Source organism: Filicampus tigris, chromosome 14, assembly GCF_054856515.1.
Source record: "Filicampus tigris isolate MCC_2025a chromosome 14, RoL_Ftig_1.0, whole genome shotgun sequence".
Classification (NCBI taxonomy): domain Eukaryota; kingdom Metazoa; phylum Chordata; class Actinopteri; order Syngnathiformes; family Syngnathidae; genus Filicampus; species Filicampus tigris.
The window spans coordinates 1381706-1401350 of NC_141230.1; the positions used below are offsets into that span (position 1 = coordinate 1381706).

The following is a 19645-nucleotide window of genomic DNA, read 5'->3' on the forward strand; positions in this document are numbered from 1 at the left end:
GTTGGTTTAGAAGCTGCTTCTTCTTTAAACGTTTCTTCTTCATGTTTGGAAGCGGAAGTGCGCTGCCTACATCACGCACCATGCTGCGATCGAGTTTGTTTTTCTTTTTTCTATCGAACGTTTTATCGAAGGCATTTTCTATTGGTATTGATCACGTGTCAATCGCGATACATATCAATATCGAATTATCGGGCCAGCCCTAGTATGGACATCCATTTACAATTGCAAAAGCATACAGAGACAAGCTCAATGATTGGCCAAATATGGGACCTACAGACAGAGCTTTGAGCTTAGGAGGATTTTTGTTTTTCTCCGTAGTTGTCAAGCTACTATGGTAAAAATCAAGGCACTGGAGATCCTCAATGATTGTAATGAAAATAGGAAAATTCTTAGCAAGTTAACAGATTGGCTGATGGCGAGATGGAATCAAAAAGTTATTGCCATCAAAGAATAGTGTGGCGAATTCCCATCCTTCAGCTAGTTTGTTAAATTCTTGACAAGGGAAGCAAAAATTGCATGTCATTAAACGAGAGTGTGAAAAACAGAAACGTTAAAAACAACAAAGCATTAAAGCAAAGACATTAACAATGGTGAGTGAAAGGCCAACCACAAGCTCCAAGGAAAATACAGTTAGAACATGTGCTTCTGTAAGAAGATATGACGTTCTTTACACACAGTTCAAGTACAGGAAGTTCATTGGAAAGGCAATAGCAGACAGTCAAATATGTTCAATCTGACCGACTCTGCTTCGGCTGTCTCAAATCTGGTCATTATTCCAAGAGCTGCAATTGTAGAAGCGTTTGCGACACATGCCAAAGGAAACATCCTCCCGATCTACAATGAGGATAGAGTCAAAAATGGACACAAATCTCCAAAATCCAAAGAAAATCCAACGCAAGAAGAGGAAAGCACAGATCAAAGCAATCATGAAGGAAATGAAGCTAGCATAAGTCAAGAATCATACCAATCAACGCAACAGAAGGAAACAATCGCAACAGCTACTTCACACAGAGTAATAAGACATGAAGCTGACACACAAATAGCCGCAATAATTCCTGTTTGGCTTTCATCCAGAGCTCAACCAGAACAAGAAGTCCTTGTATTCTGTTGGTTTCACAAAGTGACAACGCTCATTTTCAGTGAAATAGCAGAAGATTTGGAGGCAAAGAAAGAGCAGGTCAAACTGAAGCTCTCTACTATGACAAGAACCACAGTAATAAATAGTCAAAGAGTAAATGACTTGCAGATCAAAGGCTACTCCAGCAAAAGAATCTCCTTAAAGATACACTTGGATGAGCTTAACATTGGCACTTATATAATGGGTTTGCATGTAAAAATGACATCAGTACTAAAATGCCACCCCAAAATACTCTGTGGAGTGATTTAAGGGCTTTTTTTGTGATTAGATTTACGACAAATTGGCTGCCCCCTTTTGGTTCTCGGCTTGTTATTTTTTCGTTCTCTGCGGTCTACGTCACGGGAGGGAGGCAGGCGTGGTAATATTGCTCGCTTTGTCAGTTCTGATGTCTAAAACGGTGGCACATTACTACTCTTGTCCACTTCAACCTGTGAAAGTATAAAAGTGTTCTGCACAATAGTTTGGATTTATTGACATAAATCGTGATCTCATCATGACCACCTCCACAAAATAAAAAATACCGTGTCAAGCGCTTCTCCACTTACACAGGCTGAAGTGGACAAGAGCATGAATGCGCACAAGAACCCCTCATTTAAAGCAATGAAGAAGGTGGTTAGTCTGTGAGAGATGAGAGGTGTGGGAGGGAAGTCAGAACACTGTAGCTGGTTGGGAAAATTCATACTTTTATGTATGAGGACTGTCGTGTGTCAATAGAGACAATAAGTGTACAGTTTGAAGTCAGTGTGGTAGCAGTGCAAACAATGTAGAGGTAGTTTGTCGAAATTGGTAGTCGGAAACGCTAACGGAAGCCCATTTAGAATGATAGTCGGACCGGCCTACAACTACTATTTGGTCCGGCCGGACAAAATGGCGGAAAAACGAACGGCAGAATGGTTCCCCGGCTGTAGGTGGAAGGTGATAAATGGACCGCAAGTTTTTAGTTTACCAAAGAGCTGCAATACACGGTACTGTACTTACAAAAAATTCTTTGATTGGCAGTCCAGAAATACATCTCTCAGGGCTCGGTGTATGCAGCATCTCAGGGACCATCTTTTTTGTCAGTCTCATCTTGTGTTCTGAATCCTGCAAATGACTTTCAATCCCTAAATTACCAGGCATACCGTAGAGCTGGTCTTTCACATCAAAAGGTCCCATGGTCTCATCATGCTGCAATCTAAGTGGCCCTGAAACAGAAAGCAACCGCAACTGTACTTAAATGAACACCGTTCACAGTACAGTACTTTTCAATCTGGTCTACAATTTTGGGTTGCTTAAATGCTTAACAAAAAACCCCACTTCTCAATAAAGCAGGTACAGCAGCCTTTTTAAATTCTCTCACTATTTAAAATGTGAAAAAGAGAATGGCAAAAAAAAAAAACTAAAGACATACCATTTATGGAAGCATCTACTGCTACATGGGGATCACCAGAGCCATAAGACCCAACAGTAGAGAAGCCCATCGTGCTGGCAATATTCTGCACCAGAGCATTGAGCCCAGGAAGATAACTTGCCAGCCTGGTTCTACTGTAAAACACCTGATCCAATAATTATACTTCGTTAATTGCAAACAAACACATTAAAAAAACACAGGGCCCTACTTAAGAAAATTGAGCATAACAGATACAACTTTATTAATATAGCGCATTTCACAACAGCTACAGCTGTAACAAAGTTGATTGAAGATTTCACGAAGTTGTGATCGCAACTATTAACGCAAAATCAAGAAATCCCGCAAAATCGCACTTTCCCACAACTTTGTTTAAACACCGCAAATTTCCCGCAACTACCTTTTAAAAATGAACATTTAACATAACTTTGGGAGTTATTCTGCCTAAATGTTTCAGACGATGTGTGACGTTTGACGGCAGAGAGATGTGGAGCAAAGAAACGCGAAGCATTTACCAACTAAAAACACAGCACAGGACCGTGCAAACCAATATCCGGACCTCCTGCACGGAAGCAGGGGTAAACTATTTTGTTGTAAATGCAGTGTAATATAGATTACAAAAGAAAGTCATCCATCAACAAGCACTTCACCACTGTATTGTTCCAATTAAACGTGAAGAGGTTTGAAAGAAACATGCACTCTCTACAAATCTTCATGGAGGCGATAGGCTCCAGGTCTGTTGGGAAAACAGAACGAATTCAGGTAAGAAACCTAGTTGTATAAAATGTGTATGTTAATAACGTGTTCTAAGCCTAGAGTTGGGCAATATGCTTAGGTAAATCAAAAATTAAACCTGTCTTTAAATGTGTTAGTTGAAGTTTAACTCATTTGATGCCTACCTCGTGTTAAATTGATTTTTATAATCCAATACGATAGCCCCATCCACGAGTTAACTCGAGAAATGTGTTTTTCTCTGTGCATTTGATGCCCAAGGCTCTGATGCAATTAGTCACAAAGGTTCAGGCTTGGGAAGCATTGTAATGACGTGCAATCGCCAGCAGATGTCACCAGTATAGTTTATCAGATCATGGCCAGTACTGTTTTGAGGCTAGGAAAGGCAACAGGAAGAAGGAAGTTGCGTGCTTATTCGAGGGCGGAGGGACAGAGGAACAATGCTGCCGATCAAAAAATGGATATATGCAGGCAGCTGATATTGGAAGACATTCTTTACAGAGTTAAAAGCTACAAAGAGTTTGCCAACAGTTGATCAAAATAACTGACTCTGAGAACATGCTTATATCTACTTCATTTCTCCTGTGGCTCTCTGACACGTCAGGGATGGGGGGGGGGGGGGGGGTCGTTGCAGGGCGGCACCGTCGATCCAAAGGAGTACACGATTCTTTGAGGAGTATTTCCCCCTTTGGATTGACTGGGCCAATCCAGAGGTAAGGGCTTTTTGGCAGTGACTTTTATCACTGGGTTTGTGCAAAAACAACTCTAAACAACTCTAACCATGTAATGGGGTGTTGAAAAATATGGTGTGTATTCTTTCGTGGGCTTCCACCCTCCCATACCCCGCAAAAAATATGCTTCTAGGGATCGAAGTTCACACAGTCACACACGCGCACACACACCCCAACACGCACGGACGCGGATGCACACACACGCACACGCACGCATACACACACACACACACACATACACACATGAACTCGTCTGTATGTAGCACAATGTTCATACATTTATTTTCTAATTGTAAAAAGATAATTGAATATACATTGTACAAGTCGCACCAGCCATAAAATGCATTATAAAGTAGACAAACATATATAAGTCGCACTGGAATATAAGTCGCATTTTTGGAGGAAATTGTGCGCTTAGTACACATCATTTACACCAAGCTACGATGGTAACATTTAGCTAACATTCATACATGTACATACATACAAGAACGTTACGGTAAGATAACTTTAAACTCACCGAAACGGTTGTAGATCGATTAAATAAGTCTTTTATTTATCCCCGACCATGTAGAATGTTTCCAAGTCTCCAAAAGTATTTATGTATTCGGTCGTGATTATGTCTTCGTCTCCTCTGCGCTTGGCTCCTTACGTGTGTGGCTGCATGATGCAATACCCCAGCCAGAGGCAGGCAACTGCCTGTTTGTGGTTCATTCTTGTTCAACCATCGTCTGTAAGTAACTTATACAATTGTGTGTACCCGATAATGAGCATGCAACATTTATAAACTAGCTGAATTGTGGATGATTGTAGGTTGCTGACTGAACATGCCAATCGCTATCGGTAATGCTAACCACAATCGCTAATCGTTAGCATATGCTCATCTTGTTCATGTCCATGAAAATACATGTGTATGTAATGCATAGATTGATAGTATTTTTTGTTTCTTGTGCAGTTTCACAATACAAACAGGCAACTTCGCTGCACACCTGGAGTCTGTGGAGTTTGTTTGTGCATGTTTAGCTGTTTGGATTAGCTATCTTCCTCGACTAGCAAGGCCTTAGCAGTCAAATTGTCTTTTTATCATACTATATTAATTATTTATTTAACAAAACATTAGATTTTAACTGTTTACATTATTCATGCATTTTAATAGCTTTTAGGATTTATCTTGTTTCTTTATGTGGGTTACAATAACATGTGAAATGATAATAGAGGTAATTGTCATGGCTTGTTAGTGCTGACTTATATTTATGATGTTTTGTCTCCCTCTGCAGGCGCTTTACCGTAATTGACGTGTTTACAGCCATTTTGCAGCTTGCGTCAAGCTAACATGTCGCTTGGCAGACTACGTGAACTATGAACTGGAGGTGGCGTGATTAAATCTACCAATAAGTTAGAAATATTGGGAACAGAGTGAATTACGCTAAAGCGCCTGCAGAGTGAGGCAAAACATCATAAATACAAGTCAGCACAAACAAGCCATGACAGTAATAATGTGTTAATAATTTCACACATAAATCGCTCCAGAATATAATTCACACCCCCGGCCAAACTGCGAAAAAAAAAACGCGACTGATAGTCCGGAAAATACGGTACCTGAAATCAGTCTTTTCACAAAACCCTCGATTTCTCCGTTTTTTTCCCAGAAACAGGATTTTCAGTGAAAATTGCCCATGTTCTACTACAGATTACTCAAGAATGACAAATGCTAGAAATAATTTTTTTTCTGATGAAAGAAAAGAGTCTAATATTTCTTTTTGTTAGGTCCCATGTCTATATAGTCATAAAACACAATATTCTGTGGGCCTTCAAAGATGGGTCAAAATCCTCGAAAATGGCTGGCACTCAAGGGCTTAGATGCGCTGAGAATGGCTGGCATTTAATAAATTAAACAAATCCAACTGAAATTTTGTCATCAATTGTGAAGTTTCTGTGGTAATAGGACTGCTCAATTATGAAAAAAATATCACGATTATTTTGGTAATAATTGAAATCACGATTATTCAAACGATTATTTTTTGCTACAAAACAAGAACAGGTTTAAACATGTAAAAAAATATGAAGACAAAATTCTTTGAAACACTATAATTAAGTTAGTTTTGGACCTAACAATATTTATTAAATTAATTATTTGAAAAGAGTGCAAATTTATAAAATAAAGTATGGGTTCCTTGTATAAACAAACAGAGCATTGGTGTTAACTTGCTATGCACTTATAAATTGCCAAAGTGGTAAACTGCTTGGAGTAAAATGCCAATTTTGACAGAAAAACAGACATGCTATTCATCTATACATTTAGATTTGTCTGGAGCCTTTCTTGTTTTGTTTTTAAAGTAATATTTCCACATAGTAAACAAAGTTAGAGTAATTTGCTTCTGATAAATTATAAATTTAATATGCTGATTGGGTCAAACTAATTAAAATTTTGACTGTTACATACTAGTACGTAATCTCTACAATACTTCTAAATGACAGTAGGCCATATATAAACTGTATTTCAATATAATGACCAATAATATGTTTGCAAATTGCATTTGAAGCAATTTGAAACAAAAATGAACACAAAAAAATTGACTTCATATTATAGACTACGCAATAAATTTAACTTAAGTCACAGTAATAATGTTTGGCATGGTTTCTATTTTTGTGCTAGTAAAAGTAGTGTATATTTGCATAAAATATGTTATTTAAAATAAATCCCTCGTGCCAATTGCGAAGTGGAGTCTGTGCCCTAAACATTTGGAAGCCTTGTCCGGGCAATAGATTCTGTTGGCGGTTGCTGCGTACAGTGTTTCAACGATGCGAAGTGGAGTCTGTGCCCTAAACATTTGGAAGCCTTGTCCGGGCAATAGATTCTGTTGGCGGTTGCTGCGTACAGTGTTTCAACGACTGAGATTTGTGTTTCGGACGACGCCAAATCTATCTCAGTGTTTTCTTGTTTTGGTGTATCACATCATGGTAAACCAAACAATGGTTGAATAGATTCGTTGTGTTGCCGGTGGATACAGAGACAACTTGCACTTTATACATCTTTGCTCGCCGTCTTTCACGGCAAACCCAAAATGTAACCAAATAAGCGATTTCGACTTGCCTTGCTTGTTTACAAGTCGTTCCTGTGGCGGGTTTTGTGCCATTTTTAGGTCTGTTACTCTGTTAAAACGTTGAGTAGGAGCGTGTGCAGTGTGACTTGCGGGGTGCAGACCAACTTCCTCAAACTCAATAGTGACAAGTCAGAAATCCTCATTATTGGCCCCAAAATACTTCGCACCTCCTGCCCTGACTTCTCACTTGGTATTGATGGCTTCATCACCCCCGCTTCTACTCATATCCGTAACCTTGGCGTCATCTTCGATCAGTCTCTTTCATTTGAAACCCATATCAACCACGTCACAAAAACAGCTTTCTTTCACCTTAAAAAATATCGCCCGTATTTGCTCCTCTCTCTCCCCTTCAGCTCCTGAAACACTGATTCACGCCTTCATTTCCTCATGACTCGATTACTGCAATAGCATCCTTTATGGCTTACCCACCTAAACCCTCAACAAACTTCAATACATCTAAAACTCTGCTGCCTGTCTCCTTGTGGATCCAATTCAAAATTCTTCTCATCACCTTCAAGGCGCTTCACAACCTTGCCCCCTCCAATCTCACTGATCTCTTTCACCATCACACCCCTACCTGCAATCTTAGATCTGCCCATGGTAACTTCCTTACCCCTCCCATCAGACCTCAGCACCAGACCTAGGGTGATAGAGCATTCTCTATTGTTGCCCCCTCCCTCTGGAATTCAATCCCTCATCACCTCAGACACATTCACACTCTCCTCTCTTTTAAAAAGGCACTAAAAACCCACCTTTTCAAATCTGCTTTCAACCTCTTACACACTATCATCTGTTTATCATAATCTTTTATACATTATCGCACCCACATCGTTTTTTTTTTAATATTTATGATTGTCTTAATCTGTTTTCGTTGTATGCTTCAGCTGTGATTTTTATTTATTTTTTTACCATGTAAAGTGCCTTTGAGTGTTTTTAAAGCACTATACAAATATAATGTTTTATTATTATTATTATTATAGAAGTTGAGTTTATTCATTTATTAGAACTTACTGGCAGCCACATTAACAAAGTTGGCAATAAATGATAAAAGAATTATAACGTCGCTCTCATGTGAAAAACACTTATCTCCATTTTTTTTCGTTTTCATTTTTTACATGAATGGTGTTCCCGCGTTAAAGACATCGCATTAATGTGGACATTTTAAAACGTTTCCAAAGTTGGGGATAAGTGTTTTTCACAGGACAGCGACGACATTCACATTGTCCTGCAAATGTGCTTTAACGAGACATAATTTTATGCAGAGATGGGCATTCTGTCCCAGGGATGGAATGGTCCAGCCATTTTGTGGACGGAGGACGAGAATTTTTTTTAAAAAGGGTGGACTAAGCAAGGGCGGAAGTGGGTTTTCGTCCCTGTAATTGTATCTAATCGGATCTAGACTGAATTCTTGTGATTTTTTTTTTAAAACGAAAGATCACTGTTCTCTTTTGCGATACCACAGAGTCTCCTTTATTAACTGCCTGTGCAACACTGTAGTGTTTTTTTTTTTCTTTTTCATGAGCGTTCACTGCAGTGACATTGTATTTACGGGCATAGTATGCTCTCTAGTGGTTCAACACATATAATACTATGGATTACGCCACAGGACAGACGAGGACAAAGGTAGGCAATTTTGTTTTGTTAACTAACTGTTAACATTTAGTACATACATTATTCCTTTGCATGTGAATTATGTCCTTGTCTGGGACATCATCTCTAGAGCGTAAACATCTCTCCAATCAGTCATTCATGTCAGCGCAGTACACTTAAAGCAACACACTGTCCCTTAAACACATACTACTGTTATTTGGGGTACAACTGTCATGGCAAATCATTTTGAGGTCTCTCAGAAATCTGAGGTAATTTTCATAAAATGACAATTCAGAAATGGTATTGTAATTGCTATATTTTTGTGTAATTTGTTACATTCGAGATGACCGTCTTATTTTGTTTTGATGCATGTGGTAGTGTATTAAGGTAAAATTAATAAAAATCATTGCCATTGTCTAAATACTTAGAAGAATGTTATGAAAATGGTAAAGTACATGCACTGAACTTACCGTCGCCATCCTCCTCTTGCAGTTTACAGTTGGGCTCTGTGAAATTAAAGAGAGTGAGAGTAAAGAACCATTTCCAAGAATATCAAATTATCCAGTAGGACGCGGCTCAAAATAATGCCAGCATACCAATTGCGTGACTGTTTGGTGAGCTACATTTTGACATGTTTGCAGAGACAAGTATATAATTTATTCATTGTTTTTTTTCTGAAATAAGTCAATATTTAATAGTTAAAGTATAGGGATGGAAGGAAAACATATTTAAAATTTGGCAGAACATAGAACATAAATCCTGATATGCTTTGCCTGTTTCCAACAAGTGTATTGAAGGATATGGTTGACTTAATATAAGCCAATATGTTTGCCTAGTGTGAGTCAAGTGATTATTGTATTGCATATGCATAATCATGGTTTTATGTGAGTCAGTATTGTAATGAATATGCCTTCCTTCATGTGGACCACATGGCCTCCAGGGCTGGAGACAAGGTTCAGCCAAGATGCCACCAAGTCCGCTCCAGCCTCATTTCAAAACAACTGAATCCCCCTGGAATCCCTGCCATTTGACTTGACAAAGACATGCTAGGACACAAAAATAAAGCAACTCCATAGATACTTTGTCGCCTGGAAATCCCGCTACAGACAATGTGTTGTGTATTCGAATCGGCTTGGACTGGATATTCTGGGGCTTCCCCAGCGGGAAGCCGGAAGGTTCCCCTTGCAATCAGCAGCAGGCCAGCCCTGACAAACATTGACAGTGCTGGATAAAGACTGACCCCAAGAGGTCGACATGGGAACTGCAACTTTAAACTTCCTATGCCTTTCGGTCAATCAAAATGACCTTGAAATGAAACCTATTCAAATGTAAGATTGTGTATTGTTTACTGTGATTATCCTGCTGACTTTGCATTGATGAATCTGCTTCTCTATGGTAATAATCATTTTCCTGGTCAGGTTTATGACACCAGTGTAGATAAGTTTAAACTCATATCTTTGTCTTCTAAACCTCAGACGCATTCAGAATGAGATGTTTCCAGCTGAAGCATGAAAATTGATGCTAGTTACAAATTGTGAAATGCACAAAGGTTTTAAACAGGACAATTCAATAGACTCAAATCTAACTATTTTCACGAATTGAGGCTCACCTGAAAACGGGAGCTGGGGCTCCCCTTTTTCTTTAGGAGATAAAAGGTCTGGGGTCTCACTTATCAACGCTGCGTACGCACAGAACAGAGCCTGAAAGATGCGTACGCAACTTCCTGCGCAAAGTATGTGACCTATCAAAAAATAAAACTTGACGGGAAAAATTGTGCAAGTGTACAGCGGCCGGACTTATCAAAGCTGAGTGTGCACAAAACAGGCATGAAAGATGCGTACACAATGTGCTGCGTTAAGTACGTGAAACCTCTCCCCCCAAAATTGTGAGGAAAAAGTATGCACATATACGGACGCTTTAACCTATCCGTACGCACATTTTGGGAACAAGCAAATTCAGAGATGCAGTCGGTGAGGTGGTGAATTGAAGATCATGCCTCTGACACACATCCAGTTTCACTTAGAATCAAGCGTACATCGTGCAGATTATATTTATAGATATGTGCAACTTTGTTCTTTATGTTCTGTCTGTAATTTTATAGAGACACTGCTCATGCTTTTTAAAGTGACCTGGGATAAATGTAGTGTTTTGATTGCAAAATGAGGGGAGAGAAGTTTCCTTCTCTCCTATCTCTTAACGCTTGAGGAATAAACAAAGGACACAAAACCAGTGTATTTTTTTATCATCACTTTTGGATTTATTGTATATTGTCAATGAAAGACAGAACAGTGCTTCAATTTCTTGATCGTAGGCATCGAAGAAACAAGTTGCGACAATGTCACACACACACAAAAAAAAAAAATAAATCAACTGGGGGGCTTTGGATTTACTTAATTCGGACGGTTGCACATGAATAAAAATAACAGACGTAATTGTCTACTCTTAAAAATATTTAAATATAGTTTAACGAATTGGGGTATCTGTGTTGTGATTTGTGTTTTGCTGATCGAGTTGTGTTGTTCCCAAGGTTCCTGAATGTATTGCGTGACTTGCTGGATGGGAGATGTGTGCAAGTGAGGGAGGAGGGAGCGGACGGCGAGAAGGAAGAGAGATCCGTGTGTTTTTATGACTGTGTTCTGTTTTTGCACAGTAGTTGGCATCGGCTACGGCCAACAGTTACCACAGTAGCCGCGTTGGAATAATAAAAGGGAGATAATTAAGCTACCTCTGATGTCGTGTCTTTGGAAGACGTTACAATATGCTTGTTTTACACAAGTTTGTCGCGTGCAACCGATGTACATGTCAGAATTGAATAATTCCAATTGATTTTTTTTCAGTAGCTGATGGTGTTGTTGCGCAGTCCACCTGCAGCTACTACACTTGTTGGGTCGCGCTTGGGGTTCGAAGCCGCACTCACGCGCGAGTCACCGGCTGGGAACCAAGTTGCGCTGATTGCTGAGCTAACACATTCCGGCCACCAACGAAGCAGCCAGCACTTTTTTCTCAATGTTTTCTTTTTTTTTTGTTTAGATTTTACTGTAATACACACAGGTTTATCACAACCAACCATATGCGCAACCAATGTACACAAATTATGTAAATTGAATAGGCTACTTTTTTCAGTGCAGCAACATTTGCATTCCCAAGTTGTGTTCCTCTGTCTGAGCACACACCTGCGCCTGCCATCCATAACGATGGAGCAGCAATTAAGTCTCGATGGGTCGCACAATCGCAATTGTATAATCATCTACGTTTAAGTCCGAGCACTTTCGGTTTTTCCTTCTGTCCTGGCGGTCGTGTTTGTTGATATTTTTTGTACGATGCCAACTTAAGCCACCAAACAAGATTCCCTTCCTTTCCTTTCCTTTCCTTTCCACCCCATGATCTTTCACAAAGCATTGGCCAGCATGGCTCATTCGTTTTCATGTTCTGCTTTTGCACTGACCATATATGGGTAGATTTGGCCATGTAGAGGGCGGTACATTCGGGCTCCCAAGTTCAGTGACTTATCAAGGGAAAATGTCCTACAGGTGCGTGTATGTAAACATGGTTTGATAGGTCGGATTTTTTTCATACGCCATTTTTGGATTTTGTGCGTACGTACTAGGGATGTGCGCGGCTAGTCGTTTAACCGTCTACGATTTATTAAACGTTTAGTATTTTACTAGTCGGTTAAATGCTGCATTAAGTATCACGCATCTTGTTCCTAACGCCTCTGCCTTGGCCTCTGTAAGCAAGCTGAGCACCAAGAGAGAGAATTGCTGTGTGCTTCATGCGCCTTGGAGGAAAGACACAGAGCAGAAAACATGGCTGCTCTCCTGCGGAGTGTGATGGGTACGTGGCACTAGAAAATAAAGTCGTCGCCTGTGTGCATGATAATGCACCTAACATGGCGAATGAGACCCTGCTGGACTGTTAGTCAGTACTATTACTCATTACATTATTCATAATAAATGCCATGCATTGCATTGGCAAATGTATCAGAAATGTATTTCTTTCAATTGTTCACTTTAATTCAGTCAGTTGTTGTTACATCAATAGAATTTAAATTAACAAACTGTCCTTAATGTTTGGGCTAAAATAGCCCCTACTGTAAATACACAAAACATTTGCATTTTAAACTTTGAATTCAATATGTATTAAATTTCAGGTTTTCTTGCTTATAGACTAGTCGCAAATAAAATTTGAGACTCGTCGGAGGGCAAATTAGTCGAAATTCCCATCCCTAGTACGTACACTTTTAGTTTGAAGCCCACGCATTCTTTGATAAGTGAAGACCCCTGGCCCTCTCTCTCTCTCTCAAACTCTCTTGCCCATTTTCCAACTCTCCCTGCTGGAACACACCTGATTCAAATGATCATATAATCAGAAAGGTCTGCAGAAGCTGGATAACGATCCTGATCATTTTAATCAGGTGGGTTGCACCAGGGTGACATAAAAAACATGCAGGATACTGGCCTTCGACGGCCGGAATTGCCCACCCCGGCTCTTGCCCTTAACACTCCTTGAAACTCTCATTTTTTTATTTTTTTTTAAATATTTTGGCTGTATTTTTTATTGAGCTCCAACGCGCCCGGAAATCACCCGCGGTCGACCTGCAAAAGCTGAGGATCTGGGCTCTCAACCTCCATCACCACGCATACGTGGCAAATGAGCCAAACTCTGGCTCTGGGCACAAACGCTGAAGCAACACGGCGGTTTTGCCCCCTTTCGCAGCCCGACAACGCGCAGCGGCCCAGCCACATGAAAACCCAACCATGCTTTTATTCTCGCTCCCAGCAGCCTCCTTTTTATTTTTCCTTTTTTTTCTTCCATCTGTAAATGAGTGAAGGTCCTTTCCCCTTTTGCTCCTCACGTGAGACTCTGCTGATCAACCTTAAGTGACCACTTTGCAGCTCACCAGGGCTTTTTCAGTGGGTGCATATAAAATTGGTAGTGAACGCCAGCAAACCTTGTGCATTTCATAAAGCCCGCCGACTTCACTCTAGCCAACCTTACACCCTTATCTATCAGACGTCCTATTTTTTGCCCTTACCTCCCAATTATTTTTTATATTTGTTTTTTTTTTTCATTCATTTATTTAGGCTTGCCATATCATAGTATTTTCTTGTATGTTTCACTAGTTGTAGTTAATAATCATTGTCCGTATACAGAAGTCAAGCATGAATTGTGTGTTTGGGTCAAGGTATTAACCTCTATTTTGTTCAAAGAGCTCACAGCTAATTTTATTGTAGCGCCTTCACATTTCAAGACTGATTTAATGAGGTTTTTCATCAAATTCCTCTCTAAACAACCTAAAATTTTGACGGGGTGCCCCTACAGGCGAGCAGGAGTAATGCAGGCATTGCTCCCGGTCGCTATTAACTATTAACAATCGTACGAGTGACCCCCACGTTCGCTAAATATTGGTTCCCCGTAGTGAGGATAAAATAAGTTATTCTTTAATCCAAACAGAATTCACTGCTTTTAATATGATTTTCGTGCAGTTTGTCAGACTTTTGGTGAGAAAAGACTAAATCGCCATCGCCATTTTGAATGTGGCAACTTCCCATCCATTTCAGCGTAGACGTGAATTTCGTGCCGCCATCTTGTGTTTCAGTGAGAGGGTACGCAAATTGCGTGCTTAGCCATGCCAAAGTTTGCTTGAACTAGAGCGCAACGGTTGTTACTATAGCAACGATACATAAAACGGACCACTGGCTTGAGAGCACTGTGGCTGGTATTTTGAGAAAATATTGTACACATTTGTAGTTTCAGTAAACCTGGGATAAATTTTCGTCAACGTGACCTCAATTACGCTGAAAAAGTAGTGAATGATCATCCCTTTTTATACATGCATGTCTTTGCGTGAGGTTCCCTCCGGGTAAGTTTGCCCAGGCCAGAGTCACTCTTTCGTACCACAAAACTCACTCTGGTCACTAGAGAAGCACTCATACCCACGTTGTTTACGTCTCTAGACTAGCTACCTAGACAAGTAACAGCCTCATAGGTTTTGGGGCATTTCCTGCACGCACGGAATCTGCGCCGGAGAAGACTGAGTCACTGTAAACTTGCTGAATAGAAACAGAAAGAGAAACATAAAACATAGCATAACATACCATAAACAGAAAGAGTGACTCACTGCTCCATTGCTCCATGGAAGCCTATTCCTGTTCACAGCCTGGTCCCTCCCTCAAATCTGTCCCCAAAGAAACAACAACTCACTATTGATCCCCGCTGCGGCCATCGAAGCCTCACCACAAAAAATAGACTGAAGACGGACTACAGACGAAAGACTTATTAAATACATGGGCTTCCGACTATGCTTAGTCCGCCTATTTTTAAATGATTACAGTCATTCGTCAACCAGGCATCTGTCATAGGCGCATAGAAGGACCTATCCGTCACATAGACTGAATGCCCAGCTCTGCCTGCAGATGTAAACAATGTGTCATTAGCGTGACAAACGATGTTGTGATTATACTGTAACCAATCATCTGCCCCACTAGCTGCATGAATTACTTACAATTTGGATACTTTTTTTTTTTTTTTGCATACAGACGTTTATGCTTGGTTGCCAGTTGTAATTTTGACAATGTGGCGAATGGGGGAAATATTTACCTCGCCACTCCCCATTTCAACTCATCATTGGAGAGGTGGCGAACGGGGAGCGTGCACCCTGCTACATAGTAACAATAAACATGACAACACTACCATATCTAATGGACATGACAAACGCTACCATATCTAATAGAATCCTAACACCACTGAATCAATCCGAATCAAATTGTTCCACTTGAAATTCTGATCAATTCTTGAATCACTTCATACACTATATTGCCAAAGGTTTTCGCTCATCTGCCTTGACTCACATATGAATTGTGATACCCCATTCAAAATCCATAGAGTTCCATAGGAGCATGGAATTGTCCAAATTCTCTTAATATGCTGAATGCTTCAGCATGTTCAGCATGCAGTAGTATACCCTGGTCACCCAGCGTGCCATGCTCACCAGCTGCCAGCAGCACAACTGGGACCTGCACCTGCCTCTGGTAGTCGACAATGTGCCCAATATGCTTGCAAATGCAGCCAACCTGGTGTGGGTCTACATTTCTGAGAGGAGGAAGGACCTGTCCAGTAAGTTGTGTAATGTTCCACCTTCTGTTATTCAAGAAGTCACACATGAACAGTAATGCTGCTGATGTCTCTTAATTTTTCTAACTGCATTGCCGTCTGGCCAGCACACACACGTGTGTTGTAACCTAACACACATAAGGCTATACTGCTGCCTAGTGTCTAATGATATAACAGCTATCATTACATCACCCTTCCAAAGTTTGAATACCTATTGTAGGAGCAGATTATGATTGTATATAGTTTGCACAGTGTATTTCTTGTTTTTGGTTTAATTGGTTGGAAAACCTACTTAAGTTTCCTTTGCCTGGGCGGTGTTGCCCAGAAGAGGAAACAGTTTTTGACCGCTATGAAAGCAACAGGTGATGCGTGTGTAGCTCATTCAACCACTGGAAAGGTTGGAGTTTATTGGTAAAAGAAGAGCAAAAGGATTTGGTTATTTCAACAAAATAAACGGACATCGTGTTCAACAGGCAAGTTTGTGTCAGACTTTCACTCATTATCACCACTGCAATAAAGCGCGTCAAATAAAACCTTCCAGTAAGACAACAGTGGCTTAAAGCGTTGGCTTAGCCTCTACACTTGTAACTTCACTTTTTTTTTTTTTTTTAAATAATAATAACAATGCTCCACTTCAATACTTTCAGCAACAATAACATTAAACATTGCCAATAAGTCTGTCCGGTGGTTTTCTAACTCTTGTTGATCTTCTAAGAGGTTCAGTCATCTGAGAAGTTGCCTGGTTGACTTTGGTGCTCCTTCGGTGTATCCATTTGTTTTTCAGGCTCAGCCTTATTAGAAGGTTTCTCATAGTCCTCAAGAATTTTCAGCAGACTTCTCCTGTTCCTCCTCACTTTTTGTCCATCCTCGGTTTCCACCATGTAAGATCTAGGTCCGGCGCAGAGTAGTTGCTTTTCTGTCCCAACAATCTGGTCCTTTGAGCCTTACAGTGTCCTTTTCAGATTTTGTAGCTCTGTCACATGAAATTTTCTGTTTGAGTTTCAGCTTTCTTTTCTTGTCAATCTAAATGTTGTTGTCACGTCCAAGTGGTATTCGTGGAAGTGTGGTGCAAAGCTTACGACAAATGAGCAGCTCAGCAGGTGACAAAGGGCTTGAAGTAATGTGCTTGAATCCATATAGCTTTGCGAACTGTTTAAACTCTCCACGGTCAAATTGGGGACCGTTGTCATTCACTACACAATGTGAAATTCTGTGTCTTGCAATAATGGCATGTGCACAATAATGGACTGTGCGGTGGTGCTGGTGAGTTGGGCAAGCTCAGGATAGTTAGAGTAATAGTCTATAACAATAAGAAAGTCTTTGTCATGTAAATGAAATAAATCTGTGCCTACGTTTTGCCAGGGAGTTGTGGGAAGGTCAGCTATCAGCATTGGCTCTTTGACCTGTGTGTTTTGATGTTTTTGGCAGACTTGGCAGTTTTGAAACATTTCTTCTGTCTTTGTTTAATGCCTGGCCAATAGATGGTTCTCAAGCTCTTCTCTTACATTTCTCCACTCCCAGGTGTCCTTCATGAAGAAGTTGAAGCATGTCTTTGTGCATAGTTTGTGGCATAACAATCCTGTCGTTCCTCAGCAGGATGCCGTTTGACATGCACAACTCTGCTTCCATAGGGAACAACTGAGGACAGAGTCCTTTTGACCAGCTAGGCGGGGCTTGTGTAGCATTGCAGATGTTGGTGCAGATGTGGCAGCATGCCCAGCTAGGTGCATTTGTAACTCGGTGTTGCCAATTCCATTCTATATCCAGTGAAAAAGTATGGAATTGTTCCATGACGGACACAGAATTGGCCTCTCGAGGTTGAAGCCAATTTAAACAAGCATCTTCAAGAAACGTTAGTGCTTCTGACTAGTTACTGTGCAACTGAAAAAATAAGAATATTACAACAGACTACAGAATGTGGAGCAATAAATAAGGTTTCTAACTGTCGAAAAAGGGTTAGCAATGAAGTGATGTTCAACTTAATACAAAGGAGACAAGTGCTTACCAAATAGGGGCGAAGTTGGACACGCTTCCTTATGCCCTGTTTTAATCCAATTCAGGATAAAACCAATCGGCGTCCACTGACAATAAGTGGCTACCCTTAATATTTAAACGACTATTTTAACAGGAGCTACTTTTTTTGTGTGTGCTCTACGTCCTTTACCACCTTGGAATAGAAAACGTCATAATTTGCGGACCAGTTACTGGGCCACATCTCATGTTTTGCAAAACCTTAATCAAATACTTCATCTGGTTGTGTCTCAAATTAAAGAACGCTTCCTTTGGACGCTGAATTTGAGGCGTTGGTGACGCAATCGCGCCGCATTAACGGTAGGCTAGATCTCATTTCTTTATTTTGGCCACTTCCTCAGACACTCGCTTCTCATAGGTCCTCTTCGGATTCTAGGACAGTTCCGTTCCTATACGAGCGAGAACACCCAGAAGTACTTGGAGGGTAGGTTCGAATTCTACAAATGCTTATGAAAAATGTCTGGGTGCAACCTTTAAGAACCCTATGGCTCATCCGCGCTATAAACCAATGGCAAGCAACGTCGTACCGGGCGGCCATCTTGGGACAGGTCTGCTCGATCACTCATAACATTACGGTTAATGAGGCAAGGACTGTGAAATAACTGCAGATTACTGAACCCTCGCAAATTCTCAAACGTTTTTCACACGGCTTGGTTTGTCGGTTAAACGTCAGCGATGCAGTTACTTAACGGCATACTTAAGAATAACTAAAACCATTGAATTCAATATAAAAAGTACATTAGGTTGATAGATAGGTAGATAGAAGCAATAGCTATGTATACACACGCATAATTTATATTGTCAATATTTAATATGTATGATATTCAAATAGACAAAATAACAAATAAAATAATGCTAAATGAATTTAAAAAAAGGCAGTTTATCAATAACTCGTTTAATTTTTGACGGGTACTGAAACGTTATGATTTCAGTAAGGAAATCATCCCCTTTACCTCCTACTACAGTACAGCACAGTGGCTCATTCCCAGTACCCACACTTGTAACCTACGGTCTTCGCTGAATGCACTTCGCTGAATTATACAAAGGGTTCAGGGGCCCCGGATTACAATTTACAAGTGTACGCTAAATTGCAGAATTGGGACACTTCTGGTGACGTCATCGACTGCGTCTGCGAGCATGGCGGCACGGCTTGATGTTCTGGCAATTTTTCTGTTTGAAATTGTTATTAAAACGTCAGCAAAGTAATAGTAAAGTAAAACTGTCTCGGTCTTTCAGATATGGCTCCATTATTTGGATTATTTGCTGCCTCTGCGATATGCAGCGCTAAATACGGCGGCTAAATTAGAACAAAATACGTTGGTAAAAGGTACATATTAAACATTGATTGAAATTGACTTGCACATGATATACATTTGATAAACGTTGTAATAATTGGATACTTACACTTGAAGAGACATTTTTTTCTGGCACAGCTACAGGAATTCCACCAAATATCGTGCGGACTACGCCGAAGTGTGGAGAAAGGGCGCAAACGGGGCGGGGCGACAGTGCACTTCGGATAATTGGGACGTCTTACGCACTCGTACCCTTCGCGGGAATGCGCAAGGGAAGGGCACAAGGGTGCAAGTGCGGGTATTGGGATTGGGCCAGTGTACCAGAGCAGTCCCCAGTCCTAAAATGGACGACTAGTGAGTTTTGTATAAATGTAATTATATATATATATATATATATATATATATATATATATATATATATATATATATATATATATATACATTTTTTTATAATTATTATTATAATCATACATTTTTTTAATATAGTGTTTTTTTGTTTCTACAGATTAAGCTCAGAGTTTATTACA

At 40.2% G+C, this 19645-nt stretch overlaps 1 protein-coding gene across 3 annotated transcripts in view; it reads right to left on the reverse strand.

The window, feature by feature from the left end:
- mmadhcb (metabolism of cobalamin associated Db) overlaps positions 1–19359 on the reverse strand; it is a 57813-nt gene extending 38454 nt beyond the window's left edge. Inside the window, exons 1-4 of one of the 3 annotated variants that reach the window (XM_086052274.1) lie at positions 19228–19359; positions 9150–9185; positions 2529–2673; positions 2117–2322 (exon numbers count right to left, since the gene is read on the reverse strand). In XM_086052274.1, the coding sequence (XP_085908400.1) occupies positions 2117–2322; positions 2529–2673; positions 9150–9158 (360 nt within the window). In that variant the 5' untranslated portion in view covers positions 9159–9185; positions 19228–19359. Of the gene's footprint in view, positions 1–2116; positions 2323–2528; positions 2674–9149; positions 9186–14777; positions 14826–17797; positions 18103–19227 lie in introns of those variants that run through there. The other 2 variants (XM_086052273.1, XM_086052272.1) reach the window with 2 other exon arrangements.
- Between the last annotated feature and the right edge of the window lie 286 nt (positions 19360–19645).